Source organism: Hyperolius riggenbachi, chromosome 10 (genome assembly GCF_040937935.1).
Source record: "Hyperolius riggenbachi isolate aHypRig1 chromosome 10, aHypRig1.pri, whole genome shotgun sequence".
NCBI lineage: Eukaryota > Metazoa > Chordata > Amphibia > Anura > Hyperoliidae > Hyperolius > Hyperolius riggenbachi.
Genome location: NC_090655.1, coordinates 190,184,874 through 190,200,726, shown reverse-complemented (window position 1 = coordinate 190,200,726; position 15,853 = coordinate 190,184,874). Strand labels below are relative to the sequence as shown.

Here is a 15,853-nt window from a genome sequence, read left to right as displayed (position 1 = left end):
ACATACTATAGGAGCACTGGCACTAGTGCCAAAAAGTTCAATGCTGGGAGCTCTTTTTATCTATAATATATTCCACCTCTTCCATTTATTTCCCTGCCTAGCTGATCACTTGTGTTTACAAGCAAGGCTGAGGTGACTCAGTGATTGGATGTGTAAATAATAATAATAATAATAAAAAAAAGACTCTGGGAGGAGGGCAGCTAATTAATACACAATGAGCAAGATAAGGGAGGGGGAAAACAAGAGTCAGGGAGGATATGATGTCAGCATTAGCTTGGCAAGATGGCCCCTGCCTAGAAAAGGATTTTCTGCTTTTCCTTTGTAAAATTCACAGGAATCATTACGTGGATAGCACAATACATATGTTATGTGAGTAGAAGTAGTATTTATCTACTTATATATGTGTTTTTTATTTCTAGGTTAGCATGGGTGTCGCTTGTTCTTTAAGGACCACAGACTGCTAGCATGGTAAAATGCCGCCTCCCGATGAATCGCGGCAATCATCCGCCACTCCCACCGTTCTGTCCACAGCGCAGGTCCCTCTCTCTGCCGTCTCTATGACGGCAGAGCTGTGTGAGCAGGTCAGGAGCCGCTTTCATTGGCTCCTGATGCTGTCAATCAATGTAAGCCAATGGGATTGGCTTACAGTGATGACAGGGTCATGAGAGGAGCCAATCAAATTGGCTTCTGACCAGCTCACACAGCTCTGCCGTCATATGACGGCTCACACAGCTCTGTAATAGAGACGGCAGAGATGAGGGACTTGCAGCGTGAACCGGCGGAACCGGGTGGCAACGAGTTTTGAAATCTACGTCCTGCCACATCTGCGCAGCCACATGCAGGATGTAGATTTCAACTGCGTTGGTCCAGATCCAGTTAAAGGGAACCTTAACAGAGAGATATGGATGTTTTCTTTTAAACAATACCAGTTGCTTGGCGGTCCGGCTGATTTATTTGGCTACATAAGTATCTGAATCACAAACCTGAAAAAAAAGCATGCAGCTAATCCAGTCTGACTTTAGTCAGAGCACCTGATCTGCATGCTTGTTGAGGGGCTGTGGCTAAAAGTATTAGAGACACAGGATCAGCAGGAGAGTCAGGCAACTGGTATTATTTTAAAAGAAAAAAATCCAAATCCTCCTCAGTTTAGGTTTCCTTTAAGTCTCTTCGTGAGTTATAATATGGTACATGTCTTAAAAATACAGAGAAAAATGAACTTTAACTGCACAGTTATGTGGTATAACAACAGAGGCGCCAAGTAGAGTAAAATTAGTTAAAATTGTTAAAAAGGGGGAAGTGGGTGGACTCACCTCCCTTCTGAAAAAATGGCCAGACAACGGGCAGGTTACTTCAAGTTTAAAGTAACATTTATTATGAGCTCCAAAAGTGCAACGCGTTTCACGGGTAACAGTCCCGCTTCTTCAGGCAAACAATTTTTGGAGCGAGCAAAGTCGGGTCAAGAGCCAGATATAGCGCCTGCACAGTACACAAATTTCTCTAGACTATGGGTGTTTTTTTGGGTTTTGCATAGAAAATTTTAAGACAAAGCTGTAGTGAGAAGAATATGAAGGCTGCCATCTTGTTTCCCTACTGAAGTGTTCCTACTTCTCTGGCGGTCACCTCATCCAATCCCTATAAAAAGACCAAGATCTCCGTCCTAGAGGGTGTATGCAGATCTGGTGATCCCAGTGATCCCATTGGCTGCATTCTTAATTCATGACTGATTTAGAATCTACTGAAGCCAATCGTTCAGCATAACAACCACACAACTGACATTTTTTAAAAAGATGCCAGTCTCCATTTACTTTTTACTACAGGCTTCCTTTAATCCTATTAGTTTCAAATAGAGAAAAAAAGAGGAAAAGAGAGACCTTGGGCCTGATGCACAAAATAGAGGTAAAATTGGCCTGCGCAGGCAACACATGGCAATTTTAGCAGTACTAACAGCAGGGGTAAGCACGTATCACCCTATTAGAAACATGCCCGTTACTTCCTGCCATTAATAATGGCAAAATTGCCATGCACCCCTGCACAAGGCTTCGTGCATCAGGCTCCATGCTGACAAAAATCAACGTATTTTTCTAAAAAGTCTCCCCAGACATTAGATATGTGTGCACTCACTTGCATACAGGACACCTCCATGTTCCCCGCTCACAGTTTAGCTGCAGATAGGATTCTAGATCGAAGCACTGTAAGAATAGAGGAAAAAAAAACACATTTTTTAAGTGCAACCATAATATGCACGGTGTCCGCTTCCAACAGAAAATCAGAATGACATTGTCTGGTAACCGGCAGATTATGTGAAACACTGACCTGTACGTGTTTGCAGTCATGTCCCCGTGCAGGCAGCTGGATCCGCCTGAATGTGATCGGGCATTTCAATGAGACTTTAATTGCCGTCTGCTCTACTCCATCCTCTCCGTTTAGTGCTGCATTGCCAGTTGACGCTGCCACACTGCTGAAATTCCTTTTTACTGCACAATTAAACAAGTGGGGTGTCAAGACCAAAGCTTGCAGAAGTATATAGCATCTGCACATACAATACATTTGTTGCCCACAGCAACCAGTCAAGCCATCATTTTCATGTTTTCACAACACTGCCAGAGAAGAAATTGCAGGCAACAAGAACTGATCCAAATTGTTTAAATCCTAACACTCACAATGAGCTAAAGCTATATGTACAGCAATTCTAAGGGCCCTTTCACACAGGAAGCTGACGAGCAGTGAAGTCACCACCTGTCAGCTGCTCTCCTGCACCGCGCCCGGTACCAGCCACGCTCAGACTCGACATGTTGCATTCCACCGCAGCCTAGTAACGCCACTCGGTGTCAACGCTTGACACGGGTGGTGTTACAACTGCTGCAATTCGGCTGCATTTAAATTGCACCCCGATTGCATGCGCAGTTCAGCCGCCCGTCTGAGAGGGGCCTTAGGCAAAGTCAGAATTCAGATTTGGTGCTATTAATTAAATGTAGGCTGTAGTGACATATGGAAATAGATCTATACATATTATGAAGCGCTGCACACCATCTCTAACATCACATAAACACAAAAAATATTAGGACCCGTTCACACATCTGCATTTACCTGACGCGCTTTCCAGGTTCGTTCTCCTGCCACACTGAAAGAAGGGCTACTTTGTGTGCTTCTGGTGCAATGGAAAATGCACCCTAAAAAATGTTGTTGTAGCACATAGGTGTAAATGATCTTTTATACAATAGCATTTTATTCCTGCAAACGATTTTACCCAGGTGAACCAGATGAGAAGGAACTTACTTTTTGTTATACAGTGCTCTGCAGGAAGCAGCCTCTTCTTCAGCAAACCCTGGAGAACTGAGCGTACTGAAGGCCGGTGTACCAACTGCAGCACAAACAGGTGTGACTGAGGGAACAACAAAAATGATATGTTTTTACAAGGTCCATGACCGGCTTCCAGAATAGCTTTACCATACATCATCATAGTTGTACAAAATACGGTAGAGTCCTGGTTATCCGGAACTAACTAGTAGTCTCAATGACACCTCACCGGCAGTACTCACATTGGTGAAAGCCAACTACTTAGGATTTCTGTGGGCTCTGCTGTGCTTAAAGTCTACGTTCCAGAGCTTCCTCCAGGTTTATATACTTTCAATTACTGTATTTTAACATTTAATACAGAACTCATGGTATGTGTACAGAGTGGGGTATAGTACTGTATTAGCCAGGCATATTTTTAACATTGAATCTCAAGCAACCAGAAAGCAACCTTATCCAGCATCACCCAATCCCTGTCAGTGACGGATAATGGAGACTCTACTGTATAAGACACCTGGATAGTTGCTAACTGGATACTTTCACATGTTGGAGGCGGCTCAAGTCACTAAAATGCCTAATAAATTACAACGGATGTTCAATGATTACAAGTAGTCAGTAGCGTTTAACTATAGCACAAACATCCTGCATATTAATATAAACTATATTTGATTTAGGTCTTTGGCTTAATTACAATATCTTTCGAAATATAAGAAGCACTAAAGAAGGCAAAAATCAGGGAAAATAAGAAAAATACTAAGCCTAGGCGCGTCTATAGTGCAGGGGCATCTTATGGCCCACTTTCTCTTCAGTATTCTCCTAGGTCCCAACCCTGTCCTCAAGGACTACTAAGGCCCCGTTCGACACGCACGACATCAGACAGTGCATAGAAACTGGATAGACCAGCACTCAAATGGGGACAGACGTGTGCTAGAGTGGAGAGACCCAATAGCCCTCAAAGGGTCAGCAAAGTCCAACACGAAAAGTCCACAGCACCAAGTCAGTAATGTATAGCTCTTTTATTTAAAAGAAAGACAAAGAGATAGCCATAACAGCTGTTATGGCTATCTCTTTGTCTTTCTTTTAAATAAAAGAGCTATACATTACTGACGTGGTGCTGTGGACTTTTCGTGTTGATCAGACATAGACTGCACTGTCTGATGTTCACACTGCATGCGTTACGGACCAGTGCGGTCCGGGAACGCATGCTGCATGCATTTTTTGCAGAAACGCGCAGCTGACAAATTCACTTCAGTGAATGGGATCAGCTACGCAACGCATACAAGCGCGGATGGCGTGCGTTCGTATGCATTGCGTTCCGAACGCACGGCCGTCCGCGTTTGCTAATGTGAACGTGGCCTAATAGTGCATGTTTTGTGGAAATCCACAAGGTAGTTAATCAGCTCTGCTGAGACATGAATTACCTCACCTGTGAATGGGTGGGGTTTTCTGCAAAACATGCACTGTTGAGGAAGACAGGAATGGGAAGCCCTGGCCTAGGTGGTATTTTCACATCTTGTCAATAAAATGTCTTTTTTTCCACAACAAATTTTTATTGGAATACATAAACGCCAAATAAGGCTGCAAATCCATTTTTCGATTCCGTTTCCGATTTTCCCTGAATGCAATCAGCAGGAAAACGAAGGAAAAAACGCAGCATGCAGTAAAGATTAAAAATCAGAATCGGATGTAAAAAAACAATTAAAAATCGGAATCGCATGCAGTGTGCAGGGAGCCAAACTTATACGTGGTATAATACATGCAAAAATGATCATGAGTAAATTGTAACATGTCAAACTCGATATAAACAGCCATTAGACCTCTCGGTAGTCACGTAATCTTAAACGGTGAAATATTATCTATTCAACCCATCTATCTGACGGAAAATTGCATGGTGTGTACCAGGCTTTAGGAAAAATGTCAGGAAAAAAAGTGATTTGCATATGGACCCTGGCATCATCTCCCGACCATTTATTACTGGTGATTTTGACCTTGTAGAAATAGCTGCCCACCATTCTGCAGTCTCAGCCGAGCTGAGCATCTGGCCATTATGGAGAATGCAGTTACAGTAGGGATCACTGTAGTGGTACCAGCATTACAGTGCCCTTTCTGACTCTTCACACCAAACAGAATGTATTCTACTGAGCATAAGTATGGAATTCAACTTTACAGCCTTGAAGATCACTGGAGTACAAGAGATGGATGAAAATACAATGCTGGGAACATGCGCAACAATAACGAGCAGGATGAGGATGAAATCTTGACTCAGTCCACCAAAAAAAACTTACAAAGGTGTGACTCTCAACTTTATATTCATCAGAGACAATAACTGAAACCACAGAAAACAAAAACATAAAGCCCTTTGATCAATACTTACACAACAACAGGCAGTGACAGTAATCTGGATGGTGTTGCGGCCAGGCTGGCAGACATGTTTGAGGTGCAGTGGTTTGTGGGAAGTCTTGTTGTCACCCCGCTCAATGGTAAGAGGGGTTGCGTTGACGCTGACCTGTACAGAAGCTGGCCAGTTTGTGTTCATTTGACGATCTTCATGATGGTAGCATTTAAACTGCAGCTCCAAGTCAGACCTGTTTACAAGGACAAAATACGTAATCATATTATTATGCTTCCAATTTTTTTCTCTCGCTTATTTCTATTTCTCTGATGAACATAATCTCCTAAATACTATTAGACATAGTTTCAGAGCTCTCCTGTGAGTAAGTATAGGTTAACTTATCACACATCTTCTTACCTCCACATGAGAGTCTGATGGACGGTTGGCCGTAAATGGAACACATGGTTGCTGACAGCAAGATTGTGCTCCAATCGGAAAGGCTCCAATACTACTCCATCCCGCACAGGAAATGTTAGACGGAGTTCATCTGTGTGGCTGGCTGAGATCGAAGAAGGAGAGAAAGCGTGAACTTTCCCTTTTGCATCTGCAGTGCGACAATGTAAACAGGGGTAAGCAAAGCTCAAGGGACCAGAGACCCCAGCCACCTGAAGGGTCACTGATGCAGCAAAATAAGGAGCACAACAGCCGAAGCCATTACAACAAAATTGCTACATAAAACATCTACAAAAGTGATGGAACTCCTACCATGTTTATGGCCCTATTTCCAGTGGGTGCTGCATCCCTTTCCGAATCGAAAGGCGGCATCCATGCTGCAGCTACAGCCAAATCGCTATAGCTGCGCCATGCATGGCTATAGAGATTCAGATGCGTGCAATGAAAAAGTGCTGCATGCTGCCCAGAATTGCACTGGCATTCAATTCGGATGGCATGCAGATGTATGACTAGGCAGCATTTCCCTGTCCAGCTAGCATGTGGGGAAATGCTGCATATTCATACAGAGTGGAAATGGGCCATATATGTACAAAGATTACTGCTCACAGACATATAGCGTATGCGTGAAAGAAACATTGCACACAAGCACAACGTAGAGATAGGTGTTCATTATTTTTCCCTGAACATGTTGAATATATAAATACAAAATAATATACAGCTCCAGAGAGTAGTTAGTAAGGGACTATTATTCCAGTCAATATAGGTAACATATTTGTTAGACCAAGTTTTTCAAGTCAGGTCTTTAGGGTCATTGTATTGAAATTGCAATGGGTTCTAAAGTCACTTGGAAAGGACTCACTGGTACGGCTGTCATGTTGCACGTATTGTAGCAGCTGGGAGCCAAGCCGTGCATCATTTATGTGGGGCAAATCAATACAAAAGGCTTGCTGAATCCCACATCCAACATGGAAACATTTAATGTTCAGAGAAAAATTGATGTACTTCACATAGCAAATTAAAATAAGTTAACTTAAACCTCTACATAGTAATCCCCTGATCTAATTGTTCATGGATAGGTCTGGCAAGCAACCACATCTCTGGACAGGAGATTCCCTACCTCTAGAGAAGCCCCTGCACAATGGAAATGTGGTCAGTTGCACTGAATTTATGACTAATTGGTTCTGCATTCCCATTCTGAATATTATCTTTAGCTGTTCGCCCGCCCCACCCCCTTCCTCCTCTCTTTCCATTGTAAAGATGTGCCTGCATGGCTGAACCTCTGCAGTGATAGCGGTTTACCAGCTGCTTGTACAAAGATTAGCGCATGTCCCATATCAGCAAGTCACTTACTTGGTGGTGGAGGTAAAGCACTCATGTTTGGCTTGATGTCTGGAGGAAAAGGAGGCTTGACATCTTGACTGGGAGATAGGTATGGAGGGATACTGCTCCCAGGTGTCATGGGTGGTGTGGGGTTTCCTGGAACCGGAGAATGAGGGTAGTTTCCAACAGGCCCTGGTCTAGAAGGCTGCAGAAGAGAAAATTAAAAAAACATGTTCATCTCAGATCCAACATAATGAGTTTAGACATCCAATAACTTCCCCATAATAAAACAAAACATGAATAAAGTATAACTAGCTGAGAAAGACAGCAACACAACTTTCCTTTACAGTTTCTGTTGTTAATCGTTCATGCAAAGTATAGAATCACACATTAAACAAATAGTAGAAACATTGCTAGAGTTTCCTCTGCTTGCTGTGATTCATAATAGACCAGATTTCCCAAGGCAACACTGCAGGTGAACATATGCCATTGGGCCCAGACAGTTCATGCTAGTAAAGATCAAACAAACTCTAATGAGTAAATGTTTGTAGTCTACCTTGCTGTTGTAGGATAGTGCTTCTGGGTAATGCACAGTAACGGAGGCCAGTCTTTTAGGGGTGTACCCAAATGCCTCTCAGGCAAAAATACAGACCCCATAACATTTCTTCCTCATAACCAAATCCACCACAATCATCGGTCCTTCACACGCTGTCTATCTCAATGAAAAAAACACGCTATGTGCCTAAGAAGAAGCTAGAATGTGAGGCAGATCGAGTAGCAGCATTTGCCACTCAGTATGTGCCCACAATGAAGACTTTTTACACGTACCTCACACTATTCTGGATTTAGAAAATAAATAAAAACATAAGACAAACTATGCCTGTGGATGCTGCAAACAGCCATCAGCCATAACCATGGTTACTATAACCCAGGTCATAGTGGAAAATCCACACCATGCAGTTGCACATTCTTTTAAAATGGGCTGGAATTTGGCAATAAACTATTCCTGAACTATATATGCCTCTCACCTCAGGTTCCCTTTAAAGGACCATTGTAGTGAGAAGAATATGGAGGCTGCCTTATTTATTTCCTCTTAAACAATACCTGTTGCCTGGCAGCCCTGCTGATCTGTTTGGCTGCAGTAGGGTCTGAACCACAACAGAAACAAGCATATGGCTAATCTGGTCAGATCTGACAATGTCAGGAACGCCTGATTGCTACATGCTTCTTCAGGGTCTTTGGCTAAAAGTATTAGAGGCAGAGGATCAGTAGCATTGCCAGGCAACTGGTATTGGTTATAGGGAAATAAATATGGCAGCCTTTATATATCTCTCACATCAGTTGTCCTTTAAGGTCCTCCCTCCCACCATTGACTGACACAGCAAAGTGGATGGCAGTCAATCACCAGCAGCTAGCAATTCATTTTAGCATTTTTAAAAACATCCATGTCAAACTTTCCATTGCAAAGATTAGTTTGGTGAGGATCATATTAGTAAGCAACAATACCTCTTGAAAACACATCGACAGATAATATAAAACTTAAAATATGTGATTTGTTATTTAATCATATAAAGAAAAGTCCAATCATACTTATTGTTAATAATATGCCATAATGATGTTCAATCTCCCGCATAAGATTTCAGAGACAGAAATCGCGCCCGCTACCCGCCCAGACTGGCACAATAGTGGCTGAATGATTTGGTATGAAATCGCACTCACCCCGTTCATACTGCCTTGGCTATAGCTACTGTAGCCGCTCCCAGAAAAGGTGTTATTTTGTCCATTAAACTGCTCTGGCTAATAGAAAAATAATAATAATCATGGATTAAAAAATGTACAAAAAAATAATGACCAAAAAATACTAGAATGAAAAAGCAGCGTAGCATTGGATCTATAAGAAAGCTAAATTGCAGAGAAGCAGAGGCTCATTTAATGCTCAGTGCAGAGTTATGCTTAAATGTAAATGCATCTAACCCTATTTTATATGGATACAGGAGGTGGATTATTTACAGCAGGTGATCACAAATCATTACCTATCCAATGCAAGAAGGTATAACTTCCTAGAACCTGAACTCCAGTGCAATTACATTTGTATAACTAAGAAGAAGAAGAAAACATGATGTACTATTGTATGGCAGAAAGTGGCTTTCAGTCATTTATTAAAGCCAAATTCTGGTGCAAATCCTATTTTCGTCCTGTACAGGAATTCAGTGGCAGTGCTTGATAAGCGGATGTCAGATTGCCTGGTCAGGAGTCCTATCATCAGCACCTCCCTGCTGCACACACCTTCACAGTGCAGGCTTCAAACAGGAAGACAGGGATGTCTGGCACCATGAGGTTTATTTATACACTAGCAGGATACTGGTGTGTTATGCAGTAAATTAGTACAATGTAAAAGACTTATTGTACTTATTGGGCCCAGTGATCTAAGGGAAGTCGGTGGGTGGGTGCCTGTGGTGGAGGCTTCTCAGGAACTTTATCCAAAGCTGGATCATCCACAAGGCAAACCTAGGCAGTTGCCTAGGGCCTGGAGAGAGACCAGGGCCTGGTGGACGCTAGCCCCACCAAATCTTACTAAAAAAAGCCAGGTGACTAATCGGCAGTGGGCAAAAACTGCTATCTTGCCTAGGGCCCCATTTCATCTTAATCCCTTTCTGACCTTATCTCATGCCTCGCCTTCTTGCATTATGCATAGCACGATAAAGCTGAGCCAAGCAGCAGCAACACAACAACTTATACAGCCTGCTATCAACTTATTCATCAATTCAATTAAATGTAATTATCTGCAAGAGCCTTATATAAAACAAGTAGTAACATTTTGGCACTCTGCTTATCAAGTACCTGGATAGTATATTTAGATTTGTCCAAAGGAGAGAGAGAAGACACAGGGCAAAGGCATAAACTGCTACTGTTCCTTTTGTTATCATAACATAGATTAGACCTGTGTCGTAAGGTTAGAGCGGCTGTAGGGTAGTGATTGTCATGTCTAGGAGAGCTCATGGAGAAGCATGTGATCAGTTTAGTCAGGTGATAGATATGCAAGTCTCTGATTTGCTAGTCATTATGTGCTAAAGCAGGATGTGATCACAGCAAATCAGAGTTTTGCCAAGCTGATCAAACAAATCACCTGCTTCTCCATGAGTTTTCCTACATATGACCATCACCTTTGTTGGGTTGCCTCTCTGTTCCAGCACCCACCTTACTTCCTCTATGGTCATGTGATTCTCTGCACCAATAAAAGAATAGATGGCGTTTGTAACTGTGCCATATGTCTGTCTTCTCTCCTGCTGAACTGCTTATTTATGGGAGCAATACAGGGCCTATATCTGCAGCTTTCTGGCAATTAACCCATGGTCTTACCAATAAGACAAGACCAATAACAATTATGTTGCGCTTTTCTCCTGGCTTGAGCTGCAGCCACTAGGGTGCACTAGGCAGGCAATAGCAGTGTAAGGGATTCTAGACCAAGGACTCCTTACTGAATGTAACACAGCAGCAACTAATTGTGATTTCCTCAGGACATAAGATCAGCGGTTGGGCATGTGGCTACAAAATGTGTACAATTTCTGCTGAATCATGTGAATGACAGTAAAACTGTACCCATCTTTGGTGATATAAAACTATATCCGATTGTTAAAATGGTTGATACACGGTAGTGAGGAATGGTTTGAGCCTCTGTATTTATGGAATTACTGCTGACTGTGGCACAGATGTTGTTCAAGTCACTTCTTTCCATGGTGACAGGAATTATCAGGGCAGGAAGCAAACAAACTTTTCACATGAGACACACACAGCAGTAAAAAAAATTTTCACAGACCGTTAACGTGGCCACTAACGATACAATTTGCAGAATGATTGTTTATGAACGATTCTTTGTATGAACGATCGGAAATAATCGTTTGGAACCACTAATGGACAAAAATCTCCTAACCAATCCAATCAGATTAATGAAATCAATATTTGGAATGAAGTCCATGAAAAATAGCAGGACATTTACCTGCTTGCCCTGCAGGGGGAAGATCTTGGATAAAGCAGAACATCACTGCACGGTGGGGATTTGTGTACAGTGACCGCAAGCCATTCTCACATGTAATGGGCAGATGTGCACAATCACATGTAATGCAGGGAAGCCGAAATGAGAAAATGGCTCTGTGCATGATGACCCTATAAATACACTATGAAAACTGAGACTTGTAACTGCTCTGACTTTGTGTGAAGGCTTGCGAGCTACAAGTAAGCAGAAAGTAAAACAAAAATCCATCATAAGTCTGTGCTGAGGAAAAGTGCCAGTTTGCCATCAAAACAGTCTGTCATTCTTTTCCCATATTTCATTCGGTGACAAGAAAAAGCCTCGTCTCAGTAGCATGTCACTGCATGTAGCGTAGAAGCCTGTGCCCCCAGCCCAGCATACTTGTCAGGCAGTGACAGGTCTGCCAGGGCTCAGCATATGGGAATGTGTCAGCCCAGAGCTTGATGTATCACAGATATATTCTACTGTTCTGCAGCACTACAGGCCAGACTGGCAGAGCACAACACACTCTAGGCATTAACATGGCACTTCAAAGACAAGAGACATTTCTTTTAACACAATCATTCCTTACCTATAACCACATGGAAACATAATCAATGTAAGGGAAAAACCCAAAACTCTCCAAAACAAGTCAAATTGATAATTACCTTATAATACTGCCCCATGCTAACAGTGGGAGGTGGGTACTGCCCCGCAGCCTGCTGTGCTGCTATCCTCTGTCCTGGGTAGTTTGGAGATGTCATAGGTCTAGCAGGATTTGGACTTGGGTACTGCCCAGGCTGACTGGGAAATTGAGTGCTTGGTCCATATTGCTGGCTACCATAGTTGGGCTGCAATAAAAAAAACCATATAATAGGATTGTTTTATCATACATTTTCAAACAGGACATCAATCAAAAACTCCATAATGAATATAATGAAAGTCGTGAATTTAGTTGCAAACATCGGCAAATGCGTGCAATCCACAAAAGCATATCAAGATCATTTTTCAGGTGTGCATGTTACTTTAACATGCAGAAAAGGCTGCTGAACAGAAGGGATAGTCAATGAGATGATACAATTCTAAGTTGAGGTACATATTATGTTAATTTTATGCAAATGTACACAGCTTTGACATGGACAGATAAATGTAGAAGCTGCTACATTTGGTACCTCCATTTCTAAACTGCATACATTTACATTTTATTTAGTATCAACTTAGAATTATTAGCATCTCATTGACCATCCCGTTTAAGAGACTCTGAGTATATCTTATAGTCAGAAACACATGGCCCATACACTAAGTGCTCTTATACCACTTACTGACATCAACTAGAATATATCATTGTTTTGTGCAGCATTACTCATTCTGCAGATTTTACTCATTAAAAAAAAAAATAAAAATCACAAACTATTATTTCAGCAATTCTTCTATGGCATTTTTTCTTTAAATTATTGTTAAAATAATTTTACCACTTCCATTTTGTAGACCAGGGTTTGAATCTCGGCTCTTCCTGTTTAGTAAGCCAGCACCTATTCAGTAGGAGAACTTGGGCAAGACTCCCTAACACTGCTACTGCCTATACAACGCGTCCTAGTGGCTGCAGCTCTGGCGCTTTGAGTCCGCCAGGAGAAAAGCGCAATATAAATGTTATTTGTCTTGTCATGTATGAGGGACAACAGATTGAAATATTTTGAACAGATTGTGTAGGTCAGCTCTCCTACTACATGGAAGTAGTAACATTGGCTAGACATTGGCTAGATGGAAGTGAGTACTCACCCTTTATTATTATTCATTTATAAAGTATATACCGGTATATATATATATATATATATATATATATATATATATATATATGTATATATATATATTTATATGTATATGTATATATATATATATATATATATATATATATATATATATATATATATATATATATATATATATACATACATACATGCATACACCTTCCCTGGTGGCTGGTGGTATTCCCGAGTGTAGCTCGGGCTAGCCGCCGGGAGCGCAATGCAGAGTATAGCGCCACCCAGAGGATGGAGGTAAAATTGCAGCGCTGGAGCCCAGCGAGGTGAATCAGAGCAGGGGCTGCTGCAAAGAAACTGGCGGAATGATTTTTTCCCATTTTGGGGTCTGAATCGTTTAAAAAAAAAACCCTAAAATCCGGAAATAATCATACCGCCAGGGGGGTAAGGTTAATACTTTGTTACTGTGGGTCTGAGAATTGAATTGTCTCACTGAGCTTCTTCAAGGACAACTGAAGTGAGAAAAATGTGAAGGCTGCCAAATGTATTTACTTTTAAACAATACCAGTTGCCTGGGAACCCTACTGATCTATGTGGCTGCAGTAGTGTCTGACTAACACCAGAAACAAGCATGCAGCTGATCTTGTCAGATCTGACAAAAATGTCACAAACACCTGATCTGCTGCATGCTTCTTCAGGGTGTATGGCTAAGAGTGTTAAGGTACGTACACACGTCTGATATTTCTGAACGACTTGTCGTTCAAACCGGTCATTTGAACGGCAGTTTGGCCAGTGTACGAACTATCGTTAGACTGATAGCAGCAGTTTTGACTGATCCACTTGGCGGATCAAACGACATTTAGGTCAGTACAGTACATGTGTACAAATGACATGTTGTTTGAAAGTCTATTAGTTTGTCACTAATATACATTCAAACAACAAGTTGTTTGATCAGTCATTTGATCTGGTCCATTGTTCTATCCAGTCTCTTGACCAGTCAAACGACATGTAAATTAGCTGTAATTAGCATTTCAAATGTTTGTTCGTCTGTGTACACAAGGTCCCATATGCAATTCATTTTTTTCGCCTGAGTTCTCTCCTAGGAGATAATTTTCATCTTCTCTTTAACCTTCCTGGCGGTAACCCCGACCTTAGTTCGGGGTAAGCCACGCAGGAGGATTTCTCAGGCCCTGCCGGGCCGATTTGCATAATTTTTTTTTGCTACACGCAGCTAGCACTTTGCTAGCTGCGTGTGCACTCCGATCGCCGCCGCTCCGGGCCGATTCGCCGCTACCCACCGCGCCGCCCCACCCCCAGACCCCATGCGCTGCCTGGCCAATCAGTGCAAGGCAGCGCTGAGGGGTGGATCGGGACTCCCTTTGACGTCATGACGTCGGTGACATCATCCCACCCAGGCGAAGCCCTAATGGAAATCCCGTTCAGAACGGGATTTCCGGACGTGTTTTATTGCTGGAGGCGATCGAGGGGGTGGGGGGGATGCCGCTGCACAGCGGCTGTCATGTAATGTAGCGAACCCTAGGCTCACTACATGACTTAAAAAAACAACAACACAGCTGCGCTGCCCCCTGGCGGTTTTTAATAGACCGCCAGGAGGGTTAAACTAAAGTTTCAGCATTTTACAATTTCAAAAGTACCCAAAAATTGTTGAAAAGGCACCAACAAATTTATTTTTAGTATTTTCTTGCTTGTTGGCAAAAGGCATTTTATGATAAGTTATAAAAAATACCACATAGGAGAAAACTAAGGAGAAAAAGTTAATTGCATATGGGGCAAGGAGTCTGAATGACTTTTTGTTTGAATTACAAGTCGTTAAAATGTCCGGTTTGAACCACAATCGGTCATAAAATCAGACATGTGTATGCACCTTTAGAGGCAGAGGATCAGCAAGACTGCCAGGCACCTGGTATTGCTTAAAAGGAAATAAATATGGCAGCCTCCTTATCCCTCTTGTTTCAGTTGTCCTTTCAGGGTAATATACAGTACAACTTACGGCTACATATCAGTAAAGCTGACATTTATGTGGCCAGTTAGTCCTCCTGCACTTCAGATTTCCAGATAAACACAGCATAGCGTATATTATACAGGGACAGATCACACCCCTCTTTGCAGACCTGCAAATATTCATAGGTACTGATCGCCATCAAATAAACACAGTTCCCCACTTCTGGGAAGCAGAAGTCAAATGACAGCTTTAATGAAACACTTATGGCAGTGTAGAGATAAATGGGGAAGGATCTGATCATGTCAGTAAACATTTACTTCATGGAATCGGAGTGATTGAAATAAATAAATAAATAATAAAAGCCATTCTGCCTTCACTTTGTAACGTGGATTGCTGACAATGCTCCAGGCAGCCACAGACCATATATCTTTTGCCCAGACTAAAAATTCAAATGCAGCAACTCAGGATTTTTAAAATTGTATTTTTACCTTAAAAGCTATAAATGGTATTTGGTTATTGATATATGCATTTTTAGTCTAAATAATTTGTACAAGTTTACCTTGTTAAATGAAAAGATGCCTGCCTTGTGGATTTAAATGAGTGTGAATATGAAGGTGGACCTGAACTCTAGCACAGGACACAAGGAAAACAGAGAGAAATGCACCCTGTGTAAGTAATCACAAGTGTAATTTGTTACCTCCGCTGTGTCAGCACACAAATTC

At 41.9% G+C, this 15,853-nt stretch overlaps 1 protein-coding gene across 9 annotated transcripts in view; it reads right to left on the bottom strand.

The window, feature by feature from the left end:
- ZMIZ1 (zinc finger MIZ-type containing 1) overlaps positions 1-15,853 on the bottom strand; it is a 483,594-nt gene that overhangs the window by 22,065 nt on the left and 445,676 nt on the right. For 7 of the 9 annotated variants that reach the window (XM_068255451.1, XM_068255450.1, XM_068255449.1 and 4 more), the window contains 8 exons: positions 12,077-12,259; positions 9,119-9,196; positions 7,430-7,604; positions 6,044-6,230; positions 5,669-5,879; positions 3,277-3,382; positions 2,314-2,474; positions 2,122-2,189 (listed from right to left, as the gene is read on the bottom strand). In XM_068255451.1, coding sequence (XP_068111552.1) covers positions 2,122-2,189; positions 2,314-2,474; positions 3,277-3,382; positions 5,669-5,879; positions 6,044-6,230; positions 7,430-7,604; positions 9,119-9,196; positions 12,077-12,259 — 1,169 coding nt within the window. The remainder of the gene's footprint in view (positions 1-2,121; positions 2,190-2,313; positions 2,475-3,276; positions 3,383-5,668; positions 5,880-6,043; positions 6,231-7,429; positions 7,605-9,118; positions 9,197-12,076; positions 12,260-15,853) is intronic. The other 2 variants (XM_068255453.1, XM_068255454.1) reach the window with 2 other exon arrangements.